This window comes from Equus quagga, chromosome 17 (assembly GCF_021613505.1).
Source record: "Equus quagga isolate Etosha38 chromosome 17, UCLA_HA_Equagga_1.0, whole genome shotgun sequence".
NCBI lineage: Eukaryota > Metazoa > Chordata > Mammalia > Perissodactyla > Equidae > Equus > Equus quagga.
The window spans coordinates 9,265,735-9,292,745 of NC_060283.1; the positions used below are offsets into that span (position 1 = coordinate 9,265,735).

Consider the following 27,011-nt stretch of genomic DNA (forward strand, 5'->3'; position numbering starts at 1 on the left):
GGATAACCAAGTGCTGCAGCATTTCATCAGCATAGAATCTTCCCTTCAAAACGGAGAGCAGGGTCCCAGAGTGGGTCCCTGACTGGTGGCAACTTCTAGGACCATCTCCAGCAGTATTTGGACCTGTTTCATCTGCATCCTCCAACCAGTTGGTCCCAGTTTTTCCTTGAGTTGGATGAGGCAGGAGCTCTGCCTGCTGCCAGGAGCGAAAGGCAAAGTGAAGAATTTGTTCCCAGCTCCAGCTGAGATTCTTGGTCCCCTGCAAGCACTTCACCAAATCCAAGCCAATCACAGGAGAATGAGGAAGAGAGCCGCCTGGAGTACACACCCTCCGGGGAGGTTAATATGCTTCTTGGTCATTCCTGACCAGGACCCACAACTCCATTCTGAGGACACTCAGTTCCCCCCATCTCACACCCCAAAGGAAGCTCAAACTATAGAGACAACAATCACCATACACTGGACTGGCCCTAGTACTCTGAGGGGTCTGGGAAAGCCCATGTCTTTTTTAGCCCTGGCATTTTAATATTTCCTCTCTCCTTGACCTCTCTTCAGCAGGTGGACTTGCTGGCACCTTCACTGCCCAGTTGACACACTATGTGAGCCTAGCAAAGCCCATCAGTGGTGGGTGGGGAGGTTTGTGAAGACAATTGCTCACCAAAGCCTGACACATGCAGTCTCTCATTTAAGTCGGCAACTCTTCGTGGGGGGATGCATACATCAGAAATTAATTTATTTCACAAATATTTATTGAGTTCCTGCTATGTGCCAGGCATGCTACTGAGCCAGGCGTTGGAGAAAAAAGCCATGAATTAGTCAAGGTCCCTGCTCTCTTGAGGCTTACGTTCTAGTTTTCTATTTCCTGATAATTCATTTTACAGGCGAGGAAAGGGAGGCATAGGTCCGCAGCTGGCAAACGGTCAAGCTGAGGCTTAAAACACTGGCTGGACCTCGCCAGGGGCTTATGAGCGGTCACTTCCACTCCGAGGCCTGGGTCTCCCGCTCCTCGGAAGCCCTTCGTGTGGCCTCTTCCCGGTTCCTCTAGGAGTCCTGGGCTTCACCTGCCCGTTCTCTGGTCCAGCGCTAACCCTGGAAGGACTAGCATAGCGACGAACGATGAAAGAAGGCGGCGAGGCACGGGGGCCCTGCGGGGCTCAGGTCCTGGGCGGGGCGAGCGCGGCCGGGCCCCGCCCCCCGCTCGGCTGCTCGCCGAGTGCGCACGCGCAGAGGGCCGCAGTCCCTTCCGGCGGTACCGCCTACCGCCCGGGACGTCGGCTGCGCGCGACGTATTCGGCTGGATAAATGCGGTGGTGCCGGGTGTAGGAGCGCTTCGGCCCGGAGCGCTTGGGCTTTCGGACGTTTGGTGGCGTCGCGGGCCGCGCCTGAGCTCGCCCGTGTGTCTCGCTGTACCATGGCGGACGAGGGGAAGTCATACAACGGTCAGTGCCAGCCTCCGGGCCAGGGAGCGGGCGATCTGGGGCCCGAGTGGGTGGCGCCAGCCTAGGCCGCAGCCTCGGGGCCTGAGGCCGCGAGGGGCCCGGCGTCCGCGGTGAGTGGCGGCGGCGCGGGCTGGGGCGAGGCAGCCCGGGGGCCCGACTGGACTCGAGGGCGGGCGCCCGACTTGTTGACTCCGAATCCTGACGTTTGGAGGACCTGGGTCTCGGAGCGGGGGTCTCGGTGGTGGGGGGACGAGATTCCTTTGAACTTTGGTTGGTGCCTGTCAATTCAGTTTGGCGTCCAGACTCTTCCTTTAATGTGCGTCAGTTCCTTCCTTGCTCATGGGCTGCCCGTGCCCTATTTTCTACGGCGTCCAGTCGGTCTTGCCCCACCTCCCCTGCGACTTTGGCTTTGGCTTAATATATTAGATCTACACACCAACTCGATGTGCTAGACCAAATACACACAGGGTTTTAGTCCTGAGTAGTGGTTAGGAGCACATGACAGCCAAGGTTTCACTCCTCAGTTGGCTACGAGAAGCTTGAGTGAGTTACTCAGGCCTCATTTTCCACCCCCTTAATGAAGGTAGAAACAGTACTTATCTCCTAAGTTTGTGTCCGTGTGTGTGTTAAAATGGCATCATTCCTATCAAGTGCTTGGAGCATAGTACCTGCTGGAGAAAGTTCTCAGTGAACGTTAGCTGCGCCTTCTATTCATTTATTCTTTCTTTCTAGGGTAATTTCTTCAGGTTTATTGCAGAGTACTAGGCATTAGGCAGACCTTTTTCGGGAGTCATGGATTTTTTTTTAAGAAGCCGTTGCTACACACCAGGATTCAGAGGCTCATGTTCCTGGAGAGCATTCAAGGACCCTCAGTTAAGCACCCTACCTGGTTGCCGCTAGAGCCTGAGTCTAGGTGTTGTCTCCTGAGTTAAAAAGCATTTCTGGCCAAGGAAATGAAGAGCTCACTCTCAAAACTTCAGAGTGGCAGTTTGAGAACAAGACTTTTAAAGAAACCCTTAAATTGGCCATATTTGTACCTGACGTTTGTACTGTATAGGCAAGAGAAGGATTGTTTACTGAAAGCTGACATAGTCATTGTGGTTGATTGGTTTTAGGAGATGTGAGAAAGGTCACCATCCACATTTTGATCGGGGTTAAGTAGATTTGGGAGGCTAAGAGAAAGTAGATTTTAGGTGACTTTCAGGGTCTCTGAGTTGTATCCAGTTACGCTTTTGCGTCACTCACACTTCCACATTCTACTTTTCTTTTCTGTAGTTCTAGATTCTGCTTCATTTTTCAAAAGCCGTACACAGTTTTCCAATAATTTTTCCCTGATGCTGCCATCTCATGGAGAGGGTTCTTTCTCTGGACAAGCAGAGGAGTTTGCATGGAGGTGGTCTCTATTGTTAGTGTATATCTCATCCTACAGTGCAGGGTGCTGGATACTGTGATTAGCACACCAGAGTAGCTGGACTAGTGATGTATTTTCTGATTTGTGTTCTGTTTCCAACCCCAGAGCACGATGACCGCGTTAGTTTCCCTCAAAGAAGAAAGAAAGGCCGGGGTCCTTTCCGGTGGAAGTCTAGTGAGGGGAACCGTAGGTCTGGAAGAGGAGGTTCTGGCATTCGGTCTTCCCGCCTTGAGGACGATGACAGAGATGTGGCAATGAGTGATGCCCAGGATGTTCCCCGAGTAAGATAGTAAGTGACCAGTTGATCTGGTTTGAATTTAGTGACTCATTTGTTTATACACCAGCCTGCTTACTCTCCATGTCATTTCTCTTCCCACCTGGAAGACTGAGAAATGCCAGGACCGGCTTAATGGTTGAACAGTCTTAGTTGTAGTCCTGGTAACAGTCTAGGAAGGTCTTTGAGAAGACATTCTTAATGTCTGTGGACGTTTTATTCTCTTCTTTCCCACAGCAACCCCTATGCTGCCCGACCCAACCGTCGGGGTGATGGTTGGCATGATCGCGACCGAATTCATATTACTGTGCGGAGAGACAGACCTCCTCAAGAAAGAGGAGGGGCTGGCACCAGCCAGGATGGGACGGCAAAGAACTGGTTTAAGATTACAGTGAGTATCTTAGAAGATAGATGGTGGAGGGGAGATAAGAGGCCGGGCTCAGAGGGAAGGTGGTTTACTTTTCACTCCACAAGAATCAGTCTTTTCAGCTATTCACTCCGCAATCAAGGATCTATCCTTTCTCCTAAGAATCACTGTCTTAGAACACCTATGAGCAGGTGCAGAGAAGGAGTAGAAGAGGACAGGCAGGAGGGGCAGGATGGGGAGGCCATCTGAAGGGAAGCGTGGTAACTGCGTTGGGAAGGGGAGAATTCCTTTGATGTCTCCATTTGACCAAGCCAAATGTGGGGGTTGGGGCCCCTTAAGTTCTCTGAGGAGCAGACAAGGTATAAATAATATCTTGGAACTGTTTAGAATAAATAATATCAGATGATTTGATTCTTTTGAGGAATAATAAGTCTAAATGAAGAGAAAGGAGGTTAAGGAATCCATGTCTGGCTTAAGTAGAAAACCTTCAACTGGTCCTTTCCTTAGAAGATCTTTGAAAGCTTGGTAGAAGGTACAGGTGAGCACTGGATTGGCCCTGCTGGTCAGCCTTAGTTACATTTGTTCCCTTCTCTTTCTCTCGTTTAGATTCCTTATGGCAGAAAATATGACAAGGCGTGGCTCCTAAGTGTGATTCAGAGCAAGTGCAGTGTCCCTTTCACCCCTGTTGAGGTAAGATAAGGCCTGAGTGGCTGCCTAGGCACCAGGGAAGGCAGAGGGGCCAGCTAGACCAGGGGCTCCGGGTTCTAAGTCTAATGCTCTTGTTTCCTCTCCTTGCAGTTTCACTATGAAAACACACGGGCCCAGTTTTTCGTTGAGGATGCCAGTACCGCCTCTGCATTGAAGGCTGTCAACTATAAGATTTTGGATCAGGAGAACCGAAGGGTGTGTGTGAAGGGCCTGGCTTGGCAGGGCTGGGGATTGGTGCTCAGGGCACAGACTGGTCTCGGGCCTGGGGCTTGGGCTTCCCTAGAGTTCACTGTGTGCTTTGTGTCTGCCCTGCAGATATCTATCATCATCAACGCCTCTGTTCCGCCCCATTCTGTGCAGAATGAGCTGAAACCAGAACAAGTAGAGCAGCTAAAGGTGAGGCAAGCTCAAGTAACGTGTATTTCCACCCCAGTCCCACCACTTCTCTCTCCCAACCCCACACACAACCCTAGGGACCACTGAACCCTTTTTCTTCCTCTGTAGCTGATCATGAGCAAACGATACGATGGCTCCCAACAAGCACTTGACCTCAAAGGCCTCCGTTCAGACCCAGGTATGGCTGACAGCAGTAATTCTCAGACAGTTGGGGCCCCAGGGGCATCTGTCAGGCAGGGAAAGTTGGAGAGTGGTCTGGTGCTAACTCTAGCCTGGGCAAGCCCTGTCAGACTTCCCTTTCCTTCCTAAAGATTTGGTGGCCCAGAACATTGATGTTGTCCTGAATCGTAAAAGCTGTATGGTGGCTACCCTGCGAATCATTGAAGAGAACATCCCCGAGGTGAGGCCTTTGTCCGGGTATTAGTTGGGAGGAAACAGGGTGGGATAGATTGGATGGGGTTGGGAGGCAGGTTTGTCTCTGATCTCCTTGCTGGTGGTACTTCCTCTAAACTTTTTCTCCCCACAGCTGTTGTCCCTGAACTTGAGCAACAATAAGCTATACAGGTTGGATGACCTGTCCAGCATTGTGCAGAAAGCGCCCAACCTAAAGATCCTAAACCTCTCTGGAAATGAGGTGAGACTTGAGAGCCCACTTATGTGTTGAATGGGGTGGGCAAAGGGTGGAGAGGGCTTGGGAGGGGATTGAAGACATGAGGGTAGGGGTTAAGGGTATGGGGATCTAGCTGGCTCTCTTTACCAAGGCGTCTTCTTGTCTTTTCTCCCCCTCCTTTGCAGTTGAAGTCTGAGAGGGAGTTGGACAAGGTAAAAGGCCTGAAGCTAGAAGAGCTGTGGCTTGACGGAAACCCCCTGTGTGACACCTTCCGAGACCAGTCCACTTATATCAGGTCAGTTGTAGCCTCTGTCTCCCCTCCTGGGGACCTTCACCCCCTGGGAGGCTGAGGTAATGCACCCTGACCAGTGGCCGTTGCAGGAGATGTGCAGCCCTGAGCTGGAACCACCTATCCTTTGGGAGGATCACGTGCTCTTCCCTTTTGTCTGTCCGTGTCTCTCCCAGCTTTGCCCTGAGTTCTCCTTTCCTTCCTTCTCACCTGACCTTGCTGGTTCTGTGGCTTTTCTGCTTCGTTCCTGAACACAGCCTTTTCTAGAACCTCCCTACCCTACTGTTCCAGGAAGGGCATCTCCCCAGGACCGGGGGTATCTTATATGTGCCCCATGTGTGGAGTTGCCTTGGGCCAAGAGCCTGGTATCCCTGGGCTGAGAAAGCCCTCCCTCTCTGGGAGTTCCTGCTGATGGGCCTTCCCTCCTTTGTCTTGTGATGGGCCCTCTTGCCCTTTTGCCAAGAGGGACGATTTTCTCAAGATCCACTTGCCTAAGGCTGTTGCCTGGACTTTCCAGCCCATGCTGAGGTTGAGGCCTCCTGGGGGCTGGTGCCATGCAGTCTGTCTCTCTTGCCCAGTGCTGTGCACTGGGCCCTCCCTGGAGAAGAACCCTGGGTTCCCCAAGACATGTGACCAGAGCCGGGGCCCCGCCAGCAGGCGAGGGAATCCCAAGGCAGGTGCTGGGCGTGGAGGCCACGGGGGCAAAGGCTACCAAGGAGACAGAGAATTGACCCTCTCGGAGGGCACTGCCCCTTGCTCACTCGCACACCTCACATCACCCTGCTTGGCCCCGGAGGATGGCTGGTTAGCCAGAGACGGGTAAGATTCCTCGGGGAAGGAACAACCTAAGACAGGCACAGTCGCAGAGGGGCCATCAGGAGAGAACTTGGGGGCCAACAGAGGTGGGGCAAAGACCCTCACCCCCCCAACTTTGCAGGGGCCTGAACCCTCAGCCCTTCCGAGGGAGGTCTCCTGCCCCCATGGCTGCTTCGCTTTCCCACGCCCAGCCCAGATCGGGACCCAGGTAGCAGACAGAGACCTGGCCAACAGCATCTGCTCTCTTGCCGCAACAAGAATTCATTTCCATTTCTACCTTGGACCAGTGGGAAAGGGGCAGCGGAAGGAAAGGGCTATGTCAGGTGCCTTCTTCCCTCTTTTCTCCCTCTTTTTTCCGAACGCCTCCTCGCCTCATATTTCTTCCACTTTTTCTCTGCTTTCTCTTTCCTTTTTCTCTCTGCTCCCCTGTATCGCCCCCCAATCTCTCCCTTGCCTCTGGCTCCTTCCTGCCTTTTCTTTCTTTCCCTTCTCCTCTTCCTTCCCTCTCTGATTCCTTTGCCTTGCTTTTCCTGAGTCCCACCTTGCTCATCTCCCTGCCCCAACATCCTGTGCCATCCCTGTGGTGTGTTCTGGTCTTGGCCACAGCCAGACCTGGCAGAACTGATGGATACCTGTTGAGGCAGCGGAGCCCCTGGGCTCCCACCCCATTCCCTCCTCCCGGGGCTGCACAGGTGAGTAGGTAGAAGGTAAGGGGGGCAGGGAGGGAAGGAGGTCCTGGGCTTCAGGCCTGGGCTGGAAGCGCTGCTCCTGTGGCGCTCGGGTCAGGCAGAGAGGAGAGAGTCAGCCTTCAAGGCAGTCATTTTTGGGTGCCCCGGGTGAGGTGGGGAGTGGGGCCATTTTTCCTGGAGCTCAGAGGCTGGGAAGGAGTGAGAGGATGAGCAGGATGGGCTGGGCTGTCCCTCGGGTGTTGTATTTGCTCCTAGAGCAGCCCAGGAGGCACGGTGGCTCTGAAGCATCACTCACTTCTGTCCCGTTCTTGACAGCGCCATTCGTGAACGATTTCCCAAATTGCTACGTCTGGTAAGTCCATAACTTTTTTCATTCTCTTCTGGTGAGCATGGCGTCTCCCACCCCCAAGATCTTGCCTAACACGTGTTCATATGACCACTAGTTTGGGGACATGGAGGCCTTTGAGAATCTGACAAATGCTATAATCCTTCTTTCCAGAAAAATGCCTGTAGACACAATTGCATCTTTCAGAATTCCTGGACCTTTGCCAGGAATCTTTTACACTTGACCTCAGACCCCTCACTCCTAATTCTCCCATCTAATTATTCATTTAGCCTTTTTTCTCTGGTTTACACTGTCACCTTTCACTTTCTTTCTGCAGGATGGCCATGAGTTACCCCCGCCAATTGCCTTTGATGTTGAAGCCCCCACGATGTTACCACCCTGCAAGGTGAGAAGCGGGGCCAGAGTTAGAACTTGTGTTGGGAGGAGGCTGTGGGTTACATGGTCCTAATATCTGTTTGATTCCAGGGAAGCTATTTTGGAACAGAGACCCTGAAAAATCTGGTCCTGCACTTCTTGCAGCAGTAAGTATTGTAGGGCCCCTGAGGCTGGGGAGAGGTGGGTTAGTCCCAGCACGACTCATTCTTGAGAGCTCTTGGGTCCCTTTGTGGATCCAGACCATGGAGCTCAGACCTTTTCTGTTGTCCCCACAGGTACTATGCAATTTATGACTCTGGAGACCGGCAGCGGCTCCTGGATGCCTATCATGATGGAGCCTGCTGCTCCCTGAGCATTCCTTTCATCCCCCAGAACCCTGCCCGGTGAGTCTCACATCCCAGAGCCTGCCCAGGACCAGAGTTTCTCGGCAAATGCAGGCCAGCACCTGCTGGCATCCACACTGCTCTGACCACTGCCTCCTTTCCTCCTGTTCCCTCAGAAGCAACTTGGCCGAGTATTTCAAGGACAGCAGGAATGTGAAGAAGCTTAAAGACCCTAGTAAGTGTGTGACGTGAGCAAAACAGGCTGGAAGAAGGGGATGAGAAGGAATCAGTCGTAGGGGTCAGGGGTCTGCGGCAGCCCCTAACCTTGGGTTCTCCTTCACCTACTACAGCCCTGCGGTTCCGGCTGCTGAAACACACACGTCTCAACGTTGTTGCCTTCCTCAATGAGTTGCCCAAAACTCAGCATGACGTCAATTCTTTCGTGGTAGACATAAGCGCTCAGACAGTAAGCACGCACTTCTTCACTGACAAAGGCCTGGAAGTGGGGAAGGGGCGGTTAAGAGACAAGGGAGGCTCAGGGTCTGACTGGGAGCCTACATGGTAACTGGTGCTGCTTCTCTTTCAGAGCACGTTGCTGTGTTTTTCTGTCAATGGGGTCTTCAAGGAAGGTGAGACTCTTTGGAGCCCTCAGTTTGCAGAGTGGTCCCTCCCCCAGCTAGAGTCTTCCTCAGCTACACTCTCAGTTACCTTCTCTTCCCTCTATTTCCCTGACCACTTCCTCCCGTTCTGCCCCCAAGCCACCTTCATTTGGCCTACCCTCTCTACATGGATTTCCTGTCTGGGACATAGGAAAAGCCTGAGTGCTAGGACACAGACTTTGGAGTCAGACAGGTCTGAGCTGCCACCCCAACCTTGGTCCTTTGTGTCTATGGGCAATTTACATTATCTCTGAGCCTCAGATTCTGTATTTGTAGAAGGGGGTTAATGAGAGCTGTCTCGTAGTGGTGCTATGGAGAGTAAATGAAGCGACTTATATAGTGCTTGGCACAGGATGTGGCACACACATGGTCTAGCAGTGGGGTGCTGGCGGTTAATTATCATTGTCCTCCCTGACTCTGACACTCCTCCCACCCCTGCACCCCTGTACAGACATAATCACCCCTGTCTGGCCCACTTAGGGTTCCTTGTATCAGATCAGACCGTGATCTGAGCAGCAGACTGTAAACAGAAAGCATGAGCAACCCTAAGGGGTCACTGCCCTTGTTATCACTGCAGTGGATGGAAAGTCTCGGGATTCTTTGCGAGCCTTCACCCGGACGTTCGTTGCTGTTCCTGCCAGCAATTCAGGGTAAGTGTTTGGCTTACCACATGGGGTCCCAGTCCCAATCCATGGCCAGCACTCTAGGAATTTGGGGTCGGGGGAGGTGGAGTCAGTCTTCAGAGTATTTTCAGCATTTTAGAAAGGCAAGGCAATCAGAGGGGCAGGCTCACATAGTAGCTAAGAGCTTGGCTGTGGAGTCAGACTGTCTGGGTTTTCATCCTGGCCCCACCACTTCTAGCTAAGGGCAAGTTTCCCCATCTGAAAACTGATATAACACTATTCATTTCCTCAGTCTGTTGTGAAGATAAACGGGGGCTAAGAACTGTCCATAAGTTGGGGGAGAATGTATAATTCTAGTGTGTTTGGTAGGTACCCCCATACCTGGAGTCCACAGGAAACGGGGTAGATGATAAAAGGTGATAGCTAAGAGCGGGAGGGGGACTTGGTGGGTATTGAAAGAATCTGTGTGTCAAGTATGAGGTCTGTCTGTCCAGCTGTCTAAGGTGCTTTTTGTCCCCAAGGCTGTGCATCGTAAACGACGAGCTGTTTGTGCGGAATGCCAGCCCCGACGAGATCCAAAGAGCCTTTGCCATGCCTGCACCCACACCTTCCTCCAGCCCAGTGCCCACCCTCTCCCCAGAGCAGCAGGAAATGCTGCAGGCATTCTCGACCCAGTCTGGCATGAACCTCGAGTGGTCCCAGAAGTGAGTGCTGGGCATGTGTAGGAATAGGGGTAAACTGAGGTAGGGCTGGTAGTGAATGATGAGTGCTCCTGAAATCTTAAAAGCCAAAACTCTTTTTATTGCTTAAATAAAAAGGATTGTCCATAAAAAAATTTGTACTATGCATAAATTAGCATAACAAAATTTAAAGGCAAAATGAAATCCCTTTTTATATATTGTTCTGCAACTTTTATTACTTATCCCATAAATGTTTTTCCCTATTTGTATAAAAATTACCTTGGTTTTCTTGATAACTATTTAATATTTGTAATCAGTAGACCATTGATAGACAGTTGGATGTTTTTACTTGTATAAATAGTGCAAAAGTATATACAGTTGTTGGCAAACTCTGGCGAGTGTTTCTACAGAATGGATTTTGAAGTGGCATTTAGTGGCCAGGATGAGTGCGTGTTGGCTCTAATGGGACTGCCTGTCTTCCTCCACTCCAGGTGCCTTCAGGACAACAACTGGGACTACACCAGATCTGCCCAGGCGTTCACTCATCTCAAGGTGAGGTTTAGGAATACAGTGGCAGAAAGACGGGGATCTGTGGGACTTCAAGAGGGTCAAATAGAGATAGCCCTTATGGCCTAGTGGTTAAAGTGCAGCATGTTTCACTCCTGCGGCTGGGGTTGGGTTCCTGGGTGTGGAGCCACATCACCCGTCTGTCAGTAGCCCACGCGGTAGCAGCGGCTCACATAGAACTAGAGGGATTTACAACTAGAATATACAACTATGTACTGGCACTTTGGGGAGGGAAAAAAAAGGAAAATTGGCAACAGATGTTAGCTCAGGGTCACTCTTTCCCTGCCAAAGACAGAAAAACGAGGGTCAAGTAAGATAGGGGGATGGGGTCAGGGGGTGGGATGGGTGCGTGGGGTGTAGGCTGCTTGGCTTCACTGACCTTTCCTTTTTCTCCAAGGCCAAGGGCGAGATCCCAGAAGTGGCGTTCATGAAGTGATCCGAAGTCATGCCCCAGAAGAAGCCCCCTGTAAATAGCCCTTGAATATTGATGTCTCCTTGTCATGGTTGTCACCACCTCCTCTCCGGCCCCGAGGCCACCCCGTGACTGTGACTGAGGAGGGAGGGCTGCTGGCTCCGTCTCTTCACCTGCGTTCTGGAAGACTTCTGGAAGATTGAGCCTCACTGGTGCCAGGAAGCCAAAGCTTACTTTGTAGAACTGACACTAAACTACTCGAAGGACCTAGGTGCTTTGTGTACTTAACCCCGGAATCCTCCCCACTTTTTAAGATAAAAGAGTGATATTGTATTTTGTGTCGTGCGTAATGGATTGTTTAGCCTGGCCCCTTCCCTAGGCCGCCCAGCGCTCTCGGCGGGGCCAGGCGCCGGGGTCCCCTCCCAGCCCGGGGCGGAGGGGCTCCGAGGGGGCGGGGCCCGCCGGCAGGAAGTCCCGCCCCGGAAGCGGCGCCGCGCGGGCCATGGCGGTGCCTGGGCGGCGGTATTCTGTGCGGCTGCTCGTCGCGCTGCGGGCCCTGCCAGAGCGCCGACTCCTGCAGGATACGGCCCCGTCGCGGGACGTGCTGCTCTTCGAGCACGAGCGGGGCCGCTTCTTCGCCGTTCTCGGGCTGTTCTGCGCGGGCCAGGGCGTCTTCTGGGCCTCCCTGGCCGTGGCAGCCTTGGCCCGGCCCCCGGTCCCGGCACGGCCCCCGGACGCGGAGCTCCCAGCCCGCGGCCGCTCGGACGTGCGCCCCACGCTCTGGCGCTACGGCCTGGCTGTCGGCTGCGGCGCCATCGGTAAGGCGCGGGCTGGCTTCCCGCCGCGGGAACGTGGGAGGCTGGGCACGACCCTCCCGGATGAGGAGGAGGGGTGGGCAGGCCGCCCCCACAGGAGCGCGGCACCCTGGAGTGGGAAGTCCCCCTCTTCCATCCCCACCCCCCAGTGCCAGGCCCTCAGACAGGCTTAGGCTGAGGTCCTCTCACTCTGCTACCTTAAGCAAGTCACTTAAGCTCTGGACCCGTTTTCTCGTGTTTGAAATGGGCATGGACTTCTATTAACGGTTGTTGAGAGAAATGACTGCCACAAGATTCTGGGGTACAAGAGGAGCTCAATAAATGTTACTATCGTCACAGTTTTTTATTTAGGGCACTGGAAAGGTTGCTGCTTCTCTACAGTGAAAATCCCTCACCCCCATCTTTGCTCTTCCTGCAGGTACCCTGGTACTTGGTGCTGGTCTTCTCTTTTCCCTCCGCTCCGTGCGTTCAGTGATGCTCCGGGCTGGAGGGAAGCAGGTGACCCTCACCACTCATGCCCCCTTTGGCTTGGGGGCCCATTTCACCGTTCCCTTGAACCAGGTATCCTGCATGGCCCACCGGGGTGAAGTCCCTGCCATGTTGCCTCTGAAAGTCAAAGGCCGGCGCTTCTACTTCCTTTTGGACAAAGCTGGACATTTCCCCAACACCAAACTCTTTGACAACACTGTAGGTGCCTACCGTAGTTTGTGAAGAAACCACCTTGAGTCACTTACTCCTCCCAGAGGGGAATAAAAACTGAACCTTAGGGATGGGGTGACAGCCAGCATCACACAAGGTGGCCCTAGATTCATTAACGGCAAATAAAAGGGCAGCCATCCCAAGTGCAGGTACCTGACAGTACCTTTAAGTTTTGGTCCATGTCTGTTTAGCCTTCACTCCTCCTCCCATCCACCTACCTACAGTGCTTTAACACCAAGATCTCGGTACCACGATGAAGGAAGAAAGTAATATATTTTGGTACAAAAACAGCTGTAGGAAGAGAGGTGGAGGGGGCCTGTCATCATGTTTCCCTCGTGGAGGGAAAACAGGCTCCCAGCATAAACAGGGCCGTGTGGGGGCAAGAGGATCGCAGACACTTGGGTGCGGAGTCTTTAGCTGCAGAAGCACTCTGGTTAACTCTTCAGGAACGGGAGAGGCGTGGCCCAACGAGAGCATCTGTCTCAGAGCTCCACTCAGGGTCCCCCCTCTCCAGAGGCCGGTATGGGGTAGCTTCCGACTTACACTGCGCGACCTGGAGCACCAAGACCACACACCAAAATGCCAGATTCACCCAAGAAGAGGTCTGTGGGAGACAGGAACAGGAGTGTGAGGAGTGGGGCCATCTCAAATCCAATTCCACCCACATACCACTCGGACTGCTGTCAGGCTGACAAGCCCTGCAGCTCCTCAGCCTCTCACTGGTGAGCCAAGCTCAGAGTACATGGGTGAGCTCCCTTATGCTTATGATGCTTATGCGAATCTGTATCCCTGGATCTCTACCCAGTCTTTCATATCCCAGGACCTCACTTCAGCATTGTGTAGGTTGGAGTAAAACTGAAGAGCGGTTCCAGGGGGAGTCCAAGGAATTTTCTGGGCTTCAGAGCAGCTGTGAGGTCAAAGAGACAGTTGTGAGAAAGGGCAGGGAGGGGGAATATAGCTGAAACACCCCCGTGCCCAGCTGCCCTTTGAGATGAGAAGAACTAACGGGGATAAAAAGGGCATTACAGGATCCTCTTTGCAGAGGGATGGAGTCGGCCCTGGCCAGGTGACCCTCCCTCTCCCATTACCTATTTGTTACATTCAGGGAGATGATGGATTTGCAGAGAGAACTGGTGCCAAATCGAAGGATACAGGCAGACACTAAGACCAGGAAGATGGCTATAGCTGAGACAGCCAGTGCGATGCGGAGCCCTACCGGCCCTCTATGAGGAAGGAGAGAAGGAGACTTGTGGTTAAGACGGGACTCCTCCCACCTCAGCCCCTGGCCCTCAGAGCGGGGCAGTCACCTGTGGGAGTCCTCGATGCAGTTGCTGTAGACCCAGAAGAGCAGAAGCAGGAGACAGTAGAGGGCCAGGAGACCAGAGGCCCCAGCTACAAAGTAGCAGAGGGATGGGGCCGAGGGTCGGGATAAGGCCAGGGAGGAGCCATTCTTGGTGGCCACACCATATAGGGGACAGCTGCCGCTGAAGGAGGCCTGTGAAGAGAAGCTGCTGAATCCTAGACTTCAAGTTAACGCCTCTGGATGCAGGCTTGTGGCAGGTGTTAAGGATAACCTAGGCCAGGGCCATCCCAGGAAGTTATTTGTGCATTGTCAGTTCCTGTTTCTGGGCTAGTAGATTGACGGAGAGGGCCTGCTGCAGAAATCAAACCTGCTGTGCCCAGGAGGATCAGGAAATGGGTGGTGGTTATAAAATACAATGAGCTTCAGAGATGCCTCACAAGTTCTGGTCTCCCCTCTGTGCAGAAATCCTAGATAAAACCAGAACTTGTAACCTTCAACAACTATCATCTCCAGTGTTTTCTAATCTGTAAAACAGGCATAAGAGCGTCTACTTCATAGGGATTAAGTACGCCTATTTATTAAAAAGACTGCGTGGCTGGGGCAAACACTCATTATTGGCTTCTGGTTTACATAAGCGTTTCCTACGTCGCTGTTTTGTCACTGTGTTGCAATCATATAGTAGCTTGATCATCTTCACTACACTATGCTTTATGTCTTGGCGTAGCACAGCACAACAGTGTCTGATTTCGAGGAGGAAGACAGGCCTGGGCCGACTTCTGTTTCAGAACCAGGGGGAGCCACCAGGCCAGGCTGTGTCTGGCGCCGTAAGGCACACCTGAGGACCCCTCCCTTTGGCGAGGGGATGACGTCCAAGTATCACCTGGGCGGACGGAGCCACAGAGCGCGATTAGCGCCGATGCACCTCGGCCGCAGACCGGGCCTCACCCGGCCCATCGGCTCCGAGGAGCAGGGCGCCGGGACCCGGCGAGCCGGGAAAGAAGTGGTCTCTCCGTGTCAGGATCGGCTGCCCCCCGCCTACCCGCTCGCCCCGGCCCGCCCCCGCGGCGGCCCCGCCCCGCAGCCGCACCTGGGTCCGGGTCAGCGCCGCGGCCGCCACGGCCCCGCACAGGAAGGCGGCCGCGAAGAGCGCGAGCTCGAAGCGCTGCAGCCAGGGCAGCGCCATGGCGCCCTCGCCCCTAGGAAGCGCCGCCGCCGCGGGAACCAACCGCCCAGACCCCGCCTCCTCCGGCGCGACGGACGAGCGCGGAGACGTCACTTCCGGGCGCAGGTTTATTCACAGGGGCGGGGCCGGTACCGCCTCAGAGCGGCAGGTACAGGGAGTAGTCCGAGAGCGCCCAGCGGCGGGCCGGGCGGCCGGTGCGGCCGATCATGGGCAGCTTCTGCACGTAGCGGGAGGCGGGGCTGGGCCCGTACGGCGCGGGGAAGGCGGTCTGGAAGAGGCGCCCGCGGCACCGCCTCCCGGCCTGCCGTCCCGCGATGATGAAACGGAAGTGGGGGGCGCCGCGCGGGGCGAAACGGCTCTTCTGGAAGACGTCGCGGGTGCCGGCGCCGGGGCCCTGCTGCCGGGGCGCCCCCCGCGCCCGGTGCACGCGCGGCAGCGGCCTGCTCTCCGAGGCGGCGGGCGCAGAGGCCGACGGGGCGCCGCCGCCCCGGGGGCTCTCGTCGCCCTGCGGGCTGACCATGGCGCTGGCCGTCAGCTGCGGCATCTTCCGCACCGAGTCCGGGGCGGCCGCCGGCTCCTTCTTGTCCCCGGGCGGCCGCGGGGCCGTGGGGGCGGGCTGACCTGTGCCGAAGCGGGTGGCCAGGCTGTCACCGAAGAAGGCATAGAGCTCCCGGTAGATGTCCCTCAAGGTCACTGAAGGGGAAGGATGCTCCGGCCCCGCGCCTCCTGGCGGCAGCGGGAGGCCAGACCCAAAGCCTGGCTCTGCGCTGCCCCCGGAGGGAGACTCCTGCAGGAGAAGGCTGTCCCAAGGCAGGTCGTCCGAGCGCCGGCACCCCCTGCCGCCTGGGCCACCCTTGCTGGGCTCTGCTGCCTGCGCCTTCATCTTCAGCAGTCGCTCTACGGCCACCTGTAAGAGCAGACGGACGAGGATAAGAAAGAACTAGGAGGACCCTGGGCCCATCAACTATTCCAAAGGAAGCCAGCTGAGCTGCTGAGCTCCCGCAGGGAAGGGAGGCTGGAAGGGGCTGGTACTCACCAGAATGGCTCCATAGACTTTGTGCCCGTCTGCTTTAACCTGGGCATTAGATACTGAGTAATCGTCTAGCACAGCTTGCAGATTTGTCCAGTAAGTAGACAGATGTGGGTACAGGACTCGTTCTACTGCCTGGAAGGGAGAGAAGGCATGCAGTAAGCACCTCTTTGTTGCTTACTGCCTCTCAAGTACCCTTTCCCAAGAAAGACTTACTTTTATCTCTGATGCTGGACAGGGCTCAATCGTCATAAATTCCCTGATTGGCATATTCAGCCAACGTTTATGGAACCTACTGTATACCCAAACCTTCACTAAGCACCAGGAATAAAGATTGGTTAGAGAAACAAACAAAGTGACCGCACCATCACTGCCATGTGCCAAGGGCTATGAGGTTATAAGTACGTAATGCCCATTGCTAACAGAAATTGAGTTTGCCCACTGCTACCCTATACAGTCAATAGGCAAGTACTGTCCTCGCTTAGATGTAAACTGGGACTCGGTTCAAACCACCTACACAAAAACAACCGATCAGAGAGACCTGGACTCTGACAATATAATTTTTCATCCTGTGACTAATTTGGGGGAAAGAAGTTAAGACTTCACAGAGGAGGTGACATTTGTGATAGGCTTTGATGGATAAGAGTTCTTTAGTTCGTCATCCATAGCCTGAGGATTTGAAAATGTTGACAAAACTGACAAATTCCTAAAGAAATGTATCTTACTGTTGACTCAAGAAGAAATATGAAAGCTTGAATAATTTTGTAACTATGAAAGATTGAAACAGTAGTTAAAAGTCTAACCACAAATAAAACAGTATGCCAAAATTTACAAAGACAGTCCACAGACATTAAAGGAAAAGAGTATCTCAGTTATAAAAACAAATATGAAAAAGAAATCCTCCCTCACTCTGAGGCCAGTATAACCCTGATACCAAAACCATACAAAGACAGTACACGAGAGGAAACTTATGGTTGATTCCACTCATGAACACAGATAAATCCTTAAAAACTTCAGTAAGCCCAACAGTACAAAAAAATAGTATATATAAACAGTATACATAAATTAGCATATATAAAACTATATAAAAATGCATTATATTCCAATAAAAGTTTTGGATTTTTTTCAAAGGCCATTCAAATGAGTTTACCCTAGAAATGTAAAGATAGTTTACTATTAGAAAGTTTATATATTCAATTTATCACATTAACAGATAAAAGCAGAAAAACCTTAGGATCAAGTCAAAAGATACAGAAAAAGCATTTGATAAAAGTTCAACATAAACTAATAAAACTAAGAACATAAAGTAATTTTCTTAATTTGAGAAAGGTTATCTATAAACCCAGGAAGTAAACATCAGCCTAATGGAAAAGGTTATTAGCACTTCTTTTAAAATTAAAATGAAGTAAGGATGCCTAGTATCATCATATGTAAAATGGTATTAGTGGTCCTAGCAATAAAATAATACAAAGAAAAGAATAGCAAGAATCTATGTATAAAGTTAATAAAGTATGTGTAGGTTCTTTTCAAGAAAAATTATGAAAGGATCCTGAAAGACAGTGAAAGATCTAAAAAAATGAAGAGAGATGACATGTTCGTGGACAAGGAGACTTAATATCATTAACAATGTCAATGTAATTCCAATAAAAATCTCAACAGCAGCAAACAGAATTTACTCTGGGTAGGCAAGAGGCGTTCAGCAGAAAAACCCATTCATATAACCTGTCACATTAACAGAACCAAAGTGCATAATCATTTGATCATCTCTACAGATGCTAAAAAGATATTTGACAAAGCTCAATATCTATTCATGTTTAAAATACTCAATACAAGAGAAATTGAGACACAGGTCCTTAACAGGATAAAACAGAACAGGCAAGAATTTTTTTTTTTTTTTTTTTTTTTTGAGGAAGACTGGCCCTGAGCTAACATCCATGCCCATCTTCCTCTCCTTTATATGTGGGACACCTACCACAACACGGTGTGCCAAACGGTGCCATGTTCGCACCCTGGATCTGAACCAGTGAACCCCGGGCCGCCAAAGTGGAACGTGTGCACTTAACCGCTGCGCCACCGGGCCTGCCCCAGAACAGGCAAGAATTTGTGAAATGGGGATATATTAATATTTGCGGTGAAGGACTTTTGAAAGGATATTTATATACAGAAAGTCAGGCTATCACTGAGCCTGGCCGAAGGCAAGAATTTAACACATGGCAGCAGCAAGCAGATACCATTTTTAAGATAAAAGAGACACAAATACTATTTTTCTAAATACAAATGGCAGCTCTTATGGCTCTGTCTGTGAGCAGGGCCAGGGTCCTCACCTTCCAGCCAAGGGCGTGCAGCCCCACCACGGCCCCGTAGTGAGAGCAGAGAGGCCGCACAGGGTCTGCCAAGACCTTCTGCAGGGAGAGCAGGATCTGCTGATAGAGGCCACTTACAAGGTCCCCATGGGTCCTGTGGGAGCAACATTCAGTCAGAGGCACAGCACTGCCCAACTGGACTCAAGTTGCAGCACAAAGAGAAAACAGTCCTGGTATGACGCACTGGGGAAAGTGACGAGGTGGTTACGGCAGAGTGGCCTGGGACCAGAGGGCAGAAGGACCAAACCCTTGGTGTACTTGTCATCCATTTGTAGCCCCCAGTGTGCCACAGCACAACAACTGGGAAGCTCTGAGGAAAGGAGCTCCCCTGGCCTGAAAGCCAGACGTTCCACTCCATCTCCCTACCCCAACCCGCCCACTCAGCCCTGCGGCTAGTCCACCTCCTGTTCAGCCCTAGGCCCGGTGGCTACCAGAAGATGTGGCTGAGCAGGAGAGCAGCGCCATCCCGCAGTGTCCAGTGGTCATTCAGGGGGTTGATGGAGGCAGCCAGTGGCTCGAGGACGCAGTAGAGGACACTGCCCACCAGGGAGCGGACATAAGGCCCCAGGCAGAGGTGTGGGTTCCGAACCAGGCTACGTGCCACTTGCAAGAGCCGATGCAGCTGCTCTAGGTCGTGGCTCACAGATTTCACCTGTTGGGAGAAGAGGGCATCTCAGGGGGACATGAGGGTGCAGGCAGGAGCCTGCCGTTCTGATAGGACCTGCCATGAGCCCTACACACGGCTGGGTCATCTCCTCCCCTCAAAACATTCTTCCCTGCCCCAGCCTGGGCACTTACCCCACTGACCACATAAACAAAGTAAGGCAGGAGTGCTGCAATCTTGGAGTTAGTCTGCAGATCCTGGAGAGCAATCTGAAAAGGAAAGAGCCAAACTGCACTGGACCCAGCAGCCCCAAGTATAAACTGACTTTTTTTGTTTTTTGTGAGGAAGATGGGCCCTGAGCTAACATCTGTGCCAATCTCCCTCTTCTTTATGTGGGATGCCACCACAGCATGGCTTGACAAGCAGTGCTAGGTCCGAGCAGGGGATCCGAACCTGCAAACTCCAGGCCACAAAGGCAGAGCGAGGGAACTTAACCACAGCACCACTGAGCTGGCCCCTAAAGTGACAGTTTTTAAAACAGTTTCGCACTTACGTATAAAATTTTAAATGTTCATACTGTTTGATTCAGCAATTACACTTCTATAAATTTAATCTACTATAAATAAATAGTGAGAAATTCACTCACACACATACTCACACATAGCAGTGTCTCTAATATTAAAAAATTGAAAACAAACTAAATATCCAACATATTTTTAACTGAGAAAAGAAGTTGTTCTAAAACCAGATGTTTAGTATACTACCATCTTGGTTTATATAGAGGAATCATAGTTTATACATAGAAGAAAAAGGGGAGTGGGTGGTTTTACAGGAGACCTTCACTTTTTACTTTGTATATTTTTGTATTACGGCCCTTGTATAATAAACATAGGCTGGTATTACTTTTTAAGCAGAAAAAATAGAGTAAGTAAACGAGTAAAACCATCACAGCCCTGAAGCTCCACGACCTGTGCCCTCCACGCTGCTCTGGATAAAGACCCCAAGCTTAGGCACAGTGAAAGCAGACAACAGGCTAGTGAGGAGGGAGCTCAGCTCCCAGGCCCCCGACCTGGCCACAGGCACTGTGCCTGGGGAACAGGAGCCAAGTTTCTAAGGGAGGATGTGTAGTGGTAACATTCCTAATTTTGCAAGGGAAATCCCAGCAGCACCCAGACCGGAGCCGACGTGGAGGATGTAAAACCCTCAACCTGCCCTGGCTCCCTCAACTTCCTCTTCCCCTCTCCCTCCCAAGTCCAGGCAAACGAAGGCTGCGATCTGGATGTCCCACTTGGCCCCAGGTCAATAGACACCCCAAAGAGTGGACTCTGGAATTAAGGTGTCGGGAGACTGACCACCCGAGCCCCCTAAAGGGCCCTACTGAGCTGCTCATTCCCTAAGGAACAAGGGTTCTTACTAGAGCAGGAAGGGGAGTCAGTGCTGGGAGAGGCCAGCCTCAGAGCACCCCCCTCCCACCCGGAGAACCCTTCCACCCGCGTCAGTCAGCGTGGAGAGGACAGGAAGTAGGCATCTGAACGAATTTCACGGGCATTTCAAAGTTGGACTTTGTGCCCCATTTCAGGCCCCCTTGCTCACCTTCATCAGCTGTGGGTCATCCCCCAGCACAGCCCGAGTCACTTGCTGGTAGTACTTGAGAAGGTCATCAGTCAGTGAAGACACAGCGCTGGGCACTGTGAGATGATGGGCAGGAGGTGGTCAGGGTGGAAAGCCTGGCCCTCTCCTGGCTTCCCCAGCCTGCTCCCCACAACCACCATCCCCACACCCCTCGCGAGGAGCCCATCGGACAGGATTCTCAGAGCACAGAGCTGCCAACCCCTCTCAGCAGCCTGCTCAGCCCTGACCTGCAGGCTCTCCACACCTCTGTGCTCTGCACGCTGCCTCCCACCCGTCATCTGCCAGGCAGATTTCTGCTCAGTCAGTCCTCAAGCCCCAAGTTCACAAGCCTCAGGCTCTAGGAAGCTCTGCTCAGCAGACTCTGGACGTGAGACACCTTCCCTCAGGGACCCAAGCATGCTGCCCAGACTTCTGTGCTAGCATCCAACACCCAGTATCAGGATTGGTTACAGGTCTGGGCTCCCATCTCCAACTCTGAGCCCTCTGGGCAGGGACCAGTGTCCACTCAGAACAGGGTATCAGTAAATCCTTGTCAGATAAAGACTTAGAGGGGGAGAGGCACCAGCAGGGAGGAAAGTCCAACCAGAGGGCCCATTCCCACACTCCGCCTTACCCGATCCTTGAGGTGCCAGGTTCCCTTTGCCATCTAGGTAGGACACATGAACTAGAACCAGAGCAGAGCGATGGGTCAGTCTGGGGTTTTGCCCCTTGTAGCACCACCCACCCTCTGAGTTAAGCCCCTTCCACCAGCCAGCCCATCACCACTCCTCTGACAACCCAGCTCCTGTCCCCACCCTATGTAGGACCTTGGCAGTCACCTCTCACAGCCGTCTCAGCACAGCCTTTGGGGATGTTGGTGGCCAGGGCCAGCTCCACCAGGTTCACCTCTCGATCCTCAGGGAAGTAGAGCTCACCCTCCCTGGCAGGGCGCAGGGGCAGCACCTCCTGGGATCCGTAACCACACACAGCCTGAGCAAAGAGAGGATCGGAGGGCAGGCTGAATCCAGGGAGGGAAGAGGCACTCTACCAAGGAGGGCAGGGAGCCCACGTTTGAGAGAAGTCCAGAAATCCTGAGAAAAGCGAGGGAAGCCTGGAACTTCAGAGCCATCGCTGGGAACTTGGCCAGAGCAACCAGTGTTCACTGGGTCAAGGAACAGAATGTGGCTCCTCCTCACAGATCCGTAGGGGCTCTGAGCCCTACCCCCAGGCTGTTGGTCCTCCTCCTCACACTCACCCAACTTTGAAAACACCACTCTCTTCTAAACACGACTTTCTTCCCCCCACCCCCTGCTCCAGAACAACTATGCAGGACATTCTAACACCCCCAGTTGTGCTCAGACCCCTCCCTCACCCAGAATGCCCTCTCTGTTCCTCTCCGCTTAGTCTAACCCAAGCCTCTCTTTAAGCCGCCGCTGAAATCCCATCTCTCCAAGAAGACTTCCCTAACCTCCTGGCCCCTGCGGCCATCTCTCCCTCTTTTCTGAACTCACAGCCCTTGGGGGCTTGGCCCAGCACCTGTCCCGCGGTTGCTGTAAACTTCCCTCGTGTGTGTATTTGGTCTTCATGTCTCACTACATTGCCAGGTCTGAAGCGGGCACAGAGGTGGGCTCATGCCAGCTGAGCCCTCTGCAGCTTGCTCCCCACTCACCTCCACGCTGCTCCACCTCAGGGCCCTGTTGAAATCCTCGACGGTCAGCTTCCGCCGTTTGGTGTGTTTCATGAATTGAGAACTATTCTGGGAGGGGAGGAACAGAGTCAGGAGACAGGGAGCAGGGAGTGGGGGGCCCCCAGTGAAGAGAGGCAGCCTGGGGAGGAGGCAAAAAGGATACCAGACCAGCGGCCAGAAAGCCTGGATTCCAGCTCTGCTCTCATGCAAATACCCCCTCAATGTCATGCTCCCTCTCTGTGCCTCAGTTTCTCACATGCAGAACGTGAATATGAACCTGTCTGGCCTGTCCAGTGGGGCTGCTGGGAGAAGCACGTGGGAAGACGTCCAGGTGGCCAGAAGGGGAGTTCTGGAAAGGGCAGGGACTGCCTGCACTATATTACCTTGAAGCACAGAGTAGACGCCTGATACATACTTGCTGAATAAATCCCTATGGGAGCGGGGGAGTCAAAGGGAGGAACTAGGAGCGTTGCAGGGGGGTTGCTGGGAGTGTACCTGGGTGGCCTCTCTGAGACGATAGCACACATCCTCTGCGAGCAGGGCCGCCACCTCATCGCTCAGCTCCAGGCCCGTGCTCTCTGCCATGAGCCGGACTGACTCCCGAGGGATCTCCACAAACCGCCGCTCTTCTCGCTCTGACATGGCCCTGAGGGAGCTGGGAGTGGGGAGGGAAGCTTTGAAAAGCCGCCCCAGTCTCCCTCAGAGCCCAGGAGGCCCTCTAAACCCAAGCATGCCACTTTTGTTCTGGAATCTCTGAATAAGTCACAAAGGCTCTGAGTGTCCAGATGAGGAAACTGAGGCTCAGAGCAAGAAACGGATTTCAGCTGGGTCAGAGGGCAGATGAAAGTGACGCCTGAGAAACAGTGCCTGGCTTTAGGGTTCACAGCTCTGGGTCCCAGCCCTGCCCTAGCACTTCTGATGTGAATTTCGCCAAGACTTTCATCAGTCTGAGCCCTGACATCCTAAACTGAAAAACAGAGGCAGTAATCCCTGCCTTCCCCAACTCACAGGGTTGCTATGACGATAAAATGCAATGATGTATGAGAAAATCAGTGACTAGAACACTACACAAATGGAAGATGTTACCATCATTAATTATAAACAAAAATGTTACGTCTTCCTTCTAATTCTTGCTACAACCACTATCTACTAAATCCTGATGAAAACACTACTTTTATCCTGACATTCCCTTGCTCAAAAATCTTCAGTACTTCCCCACTGCTTATAAAAGGAAAGTCTAAACTCTCCGGCTTGACATTCTGTGTTTGGTCCCAAATCTCCACAGCCGTGCAAGCTGATCCATCCTCCTAGGAAGACCTGCCCAGTGTCGTCCAGCCTGCCTTGTGCCGCACCACCACCGCTCAGGCTGCTCCGTCTCCCCTTCTGCTCCAGGCCCCCACTCCCTCCTCTCTGCTAAGACAAATCCAGTCTCTCCTTCAAGGTCTTCCTGTCCTATATGCCATCTGGGACTGTCAGACTTTTAGTAATTGGGCTTTTTGCCCATGTGTCTGGTCTTCCTCAGTTTGGCTGCAAGGCCTAAAAGCAGGAACCTGCTCTTCCATTCACAGGATATGGCAAAATACGAACCCAACAAAAGCAGCGGCTGATGACTGACTCCGACAACACACACCGCCATTAGAAGGTAGGCCCACAGGGGTCAAAGCGAGGCATCAGCACCATGGGCAGCAAGCCCAGTTCCATGGTGACTCACCCAGACAGTGCCACCGCTCCTCTCTGGAAGGGCTCACTGGGCCACCAGTGATCTCCAGGTCCCTAATTCAATGGGTACCCTACCTGGCCTCGCAGCAGCATTTCTCCCAATGGCTCCCTATTGCCTTTGGAATAAAGAACAAACCCATACCATGGCTCCAAGGCCCTGCACTTGTGCCTACTTCTGCAACACCTCTTTCCGCTCTCTCGCGTGTTCTGCACTCCTGGCGGTGGCCGCCTTTCAATTCCTCAAAAACACCTTATTCCAGGATGTTCACAGATTCTGTTTCCTCTAAGCGAAATGCTCTCCTCCTCCACCCCCACTCCCTTTGTCTAGTGAACTCCCAGTCTCTCCTTCAGATTTCAGTTCAAATATCACTTGCTCAGGGAAGTCTTCTTAAACCCCCACAATGTCCCAGTACTTTGCCTTCAGAGCAGTTATCATAGTTTATAATTACATATTCGTGTAACTTTGTTAGCAGCACCTACCTCCCCACTAGATTGTAAGCTCCGTGCTGGCGTGAATCATGCCTGTTTGCCCACCTTTGCATCCCCAGCGTTCCGCACAGTGTCAGCACATAATACGCCCTCAATAAACACTTGCTGGAAAAACCAATAAACAATAGCTACTTTTCTAAGCACACATTATGCCTGAGGCACAGAGCTAAGTGCTTTATATGTCTTATTCCTCATTTTATCCTCATTAACAACGAAATAAGTATTATGTAAGTATCACGTCTATTTCACAGCCAAGGAAATCAAAGGTCAGAAAGGTTAAATGTTAAATGATTTGTCCAAAAACATCCAGCGGGCACTAACTAGGGAGCAGAGTCAAACTCTTGCTCCTAACCACCAGAAGCAGCGGGCTGTGGGGGGAAGAAGGCCTGGATTCCCAGCCCGAACCCTTGGCGTTAGAGACCCACCAAAGGATAATTGTTAAGTTTCCGTTTTCCCGTCTGTAAAATGGGAGGATGAAGTCCTGCCGCGGAAGGCGCGGAGGGAGTTGCCCTATCGTGTGCCCACACGCAGACCCGCACAGCCCGGGCTCTGACCAAGGTCCCCCGCTCCTCAACCTCCTCTCCTCCACATCCTCAGCCACCAGCCACACGCCACACTGGTAAGGAGGCGTGGGAACTGACTTATACGGGCCTCCGTGCTGCGCATCCTCCCACCCAGTCTCGCTCAACCCAGATCCGGGGGCGGGGGGGGGTGGGGGAGGTCAGGGGTTACCGAATTGGGTCACGTGGGCAGCGAAGGGGCGGGCCCCCTGCCGGGCGGGCTCCGAGGCCGGTGAGTGCGCGGCCCGCAGCGGGACGGGGAGTCCTTGGCCCTACGAGGGCCTGCTCACCTGGGGGCTCTGGCGCGGCGAAGGCTGCTACCGAGAGGGCGGCGGCGACAGAGGCGACAGTGCCTACTCACCCCGCTCACACTAATTCCCTCTCTCGGCGCCCAGACCCTGCCCTCCACGAGCACAGCGAATCGGAGGGCGCCTTGCGAAGTTCCCGCCCCCGAGGAGGCTTCCCGCCACGGGATTGGCCACTGGGCAGGGGCAGTGAAAGCCCCAAGGCGGCAGGGGTCACGTGACGCCAGACTCGGGCTTCTTAAAGCAGCAGCTCTTGGGAGTTTTGCGAGCAGGTGTGCGTGGTTTGGTGTACTTCGCTTTGCTTTTTCAAGAAGGAAAGGGAGAAAGATGATTCCTTTTTTCTTTGCTTTGCTGTGAAAGATTCGTCCTGAGCTAATATCTGTTGCTAATCTTCCCCTCTCTCTTTTTTTTCCTTCCCCAAAGTCCCAGTACATGGTTGTATATTCTAGTTGTTTTTCTAGTTCTATATGAGCCCCTACCTAGCAACCAGTAAATAGTTGTATGTTCTAGTTGTAAGTCCTTCTAGTTTTTCTGTGTGAGCTGTTGCTCAGCATAACGACTGACAGACGAGTGGTCTGGTTCCGCACCGGGGACCGGAACCGAGCTGCCAAGCAGAGCGCATCCAACTTTAACCACTAAGCCATCAGGGCTGGCTCAAGGTGTGCTTTTTAATAGCCATGTTCTCAAGGAAAGCGTCCCCATTGCCTTGGTCTTGTTTGTGCCTGAGTTTCCAGCACTTGTATTTACGTGAGGGCAGTGATGCTTTCGACTTTGGTGTCTAGCTCACTTCTCCTGCCCACTTGGTGAAGCTCAACTTACCTCTCCAACATGACCTGCCACTTCCCCTTCCCGAAGGATGGATGGGGCTCCAGGCGGGTAAAAGGGTCTTCTCACTGGGCTAAACCCACGTGCAAGCTCCAGAGTCCAGGGCTCTGCTCATTTGGTCACCCTACCTCATGTCTTTCCCATTGTGTCCGATAAGCCAAATAGGAGCCCTCACCTGCCTCGGAGACTGTTTTACACGCACACTTTCCCAGACTTGAGCAGTTCTCAACTGAGAAGCAAGTGGGCTTAGTGAGTAAAGGATGGTATTTGGAGTCAGACTAACCTGGGTTGAAATTCTAACAATGCTTTTGGGCAAATTACCTGACCACATTTTCCCCCATCTACAAAATGGGGTCAGATTACCCACCTCACAAGGTTATAGTAGGTTACATGAGACAATGTCTGTGAAAGCATTTGACAGAGTTGGTGGCTGAACTTCCTTTCACTCACACACCACAAGGCAGGCGGTGAATTAATTCCTTTATGTTCATCCAGGATGGAGTGGATTGCAATGGGCTATTCATTACAGAAAGGAGCTTCCTGCAGGAGAGCATAAATGTACACATCCTCACCTTTCCTCCCTCTCGGGGTGAGATGCTGCTGCCTCTAGAAAAGATCCTCTGAGACCCGCGCTGGGAAAGCCAGATGGCTGTGACTGGGGTTGCCATGGCAACACCACCTAAGGAGACTGTGACCCTGCTGAGTCTCTTTCATTCATAATCAGGATGACATGTGGAGTCGTTTCAGTACTGTGCTTGAACACTGGCGTGTCTGCCCACCTATGCATGAAGGGAAGGGGTGAGGGGCTCTTCTAAGGTCCTGAGTCTGAGACCA

The 27,011-nt window shown here is 52.8% G+C and overlaps 4 protein-coding genes across 11 annotated transcripts; 2 read left to right on the forward strand and 2 right to left on the reverse strand.

Moving 5' to 3' along the window:
* The first annotated feature begins 1,270 nt into the window (after positions 1-1,270).
* Positions 1,271-11,317, forward strand: NXF1 (nuclear RNA export factor 1). Of its 2 annotated transcripts, XM_046643982.1 has the most exons (21): positions 1,275-1,439; positions 2,956-3,139; positions 3,362-3,515; positions 4,098-4,181; positions 4,290-4,394; positions 4,515-4,595; positions 4,704-4,773; positions 4,907-4,995; positions 5,122-5,229; positions 5,391-5,500; positions 7,315-7,351; positions 7,662-7,730; positions 7,811-7,866; positions 7,996-8,103; positions 8,220-8,278; positions 8,394-8,509; positions 8,630-8,672; positions 9,280-9,352; positions 9,847-10,029; positions 10,497-10,557; positions 10,970-11,317. In XM_046643982.1, the coding sequence occupies exons 1-21, from the start codon at positions 1,412-1,414 to the stop codon at positions 11,006-11,008; spliced, it is 1,857 nt and encodes a 618-aa protein (XP_046499938.1). In that variant the 5' UTR covers positions 1,275-1,411; the 3' UTR covers positions 11,009-11,317. The 2 variants fall into 2 exon arrangements, with proteins under 2 accessions (XP_046499939.1, XP_046499938.1); XM_046643983.1 differs by lacking the exons at positions 9,280-9,352; positions 9,847-10,029; positions 10,497-10,557; positions 10,970-11,317 and adding an exon at positions 9,183-9,262 and having other exon boundaries at positions 1,271-1,439.
* Positions 11,318-11,477: 160 nt separating this feature from the next.
* Positions 11,478-12,673, forward strand: TMEM223 (transmembrane protein 223). The gene is made up of 2 exons (XM_046644606.1): positions 11,478-11,802; positions 12,218-12,673. The coding sequence occupies exons 1-2, from the start codon at positions 11,487-11,489 to the stop codon at positions 12,508-12,510; spliced, it is 609 nt and encodes a 202-aa protein (XP_046500562.1). The 5' UTR covers positions 11,478-11,486; the 3' UTR covers positions 12,511-12,673.
* An 81-nt stretch (positions 12,674-12,754) lies between these two features.
* Positions 12,755-15,045, reverse strand: TMEM179B (transmembrane protein 179B). 3 transcript variants are annotated; one of them, XM_046644604.1, is made up of 5 exons: positions 14,889-15,045; positions 13,806-13,993; positions 13,587-13,721; positions 13,327-13,405; positions 12,755-13,102 (listed from the first exon to the last, which is right to left on the reverse strand). In XM_046644604.1, the coding sequence occupies exons 1-5, from the start codon at positions 14,982-14,984 to the stop codon at positions 12,941-12,943; spliced, it is 660 nt and encodes a 219-aa protein (XP_046500560.1). In that variant the 5' UTR covers positions 14,985-15,045; the 3' UTR covers positions 12,755-12,940. The 3 variants fall into 3 exon arrangements, with proteins under 3 accessions (XP_046500560.1, XP_046500559.1, XP_046500561.1); XM_046644603.1 differs by having other exon boundaries at positions 13,300-13,405; XM_046644605.1 differs by lacking the exon at positions 13,327-13,405 and having other exon boundaries at positions 12,938-13,102.
* On the reverse strand, positions 15,044-25,491 carry TAF6L (TATA-box binding protein associated factor 6 like). Of its 5 annotated transcripts, none has more exons than XM_046644600.1 (12): positions 25,042-25,060; positions 24,479-24,592; positions 22,775-22,934; positions 22,262-22,348; positions 21,432-21,582; positions 21,227-21,277; positions 20,575-20,669; positions 19,176-19,250; positions 18,809-19,029; positions 18,339-18,471; positions 16,021-16,149; positions 15,044-15,891 (listed from the first exon to the last, which is right to left on the reverse strand). In XM_046644600.1, the coding sequence occupies exons 2-12, from the start codon at positions 24,538-24,540 to the stop codon at positions 15,121-15,123; spliced, it is 1,935 nt and encodes a 644-aa protein (XP_046500556.1). In that variant the 5' UTR covers positions 24,541-24,592; positions 25,042-25,060; the 3' UTR covers positions 15,044-15,120. The 5 variants fall into 5 exon arrangements, with proteins under 5 accessions (XP_046500556.1, XP_046500554.1, XP_046500555.1 ...); XM_046644598.1 differs by lacking the exon at positions 25,042-25,060 and adding an exon at positions 25,338-25,458 and having other exon boundaries at positions 15,045-15,891; XM_046644599.1 differs by having other exon boundaries at positions 15,045-15,891; positions 24,913-25,156.
* Positions 25,492-27,011: the final 1,520 nt, after the last annotated feature.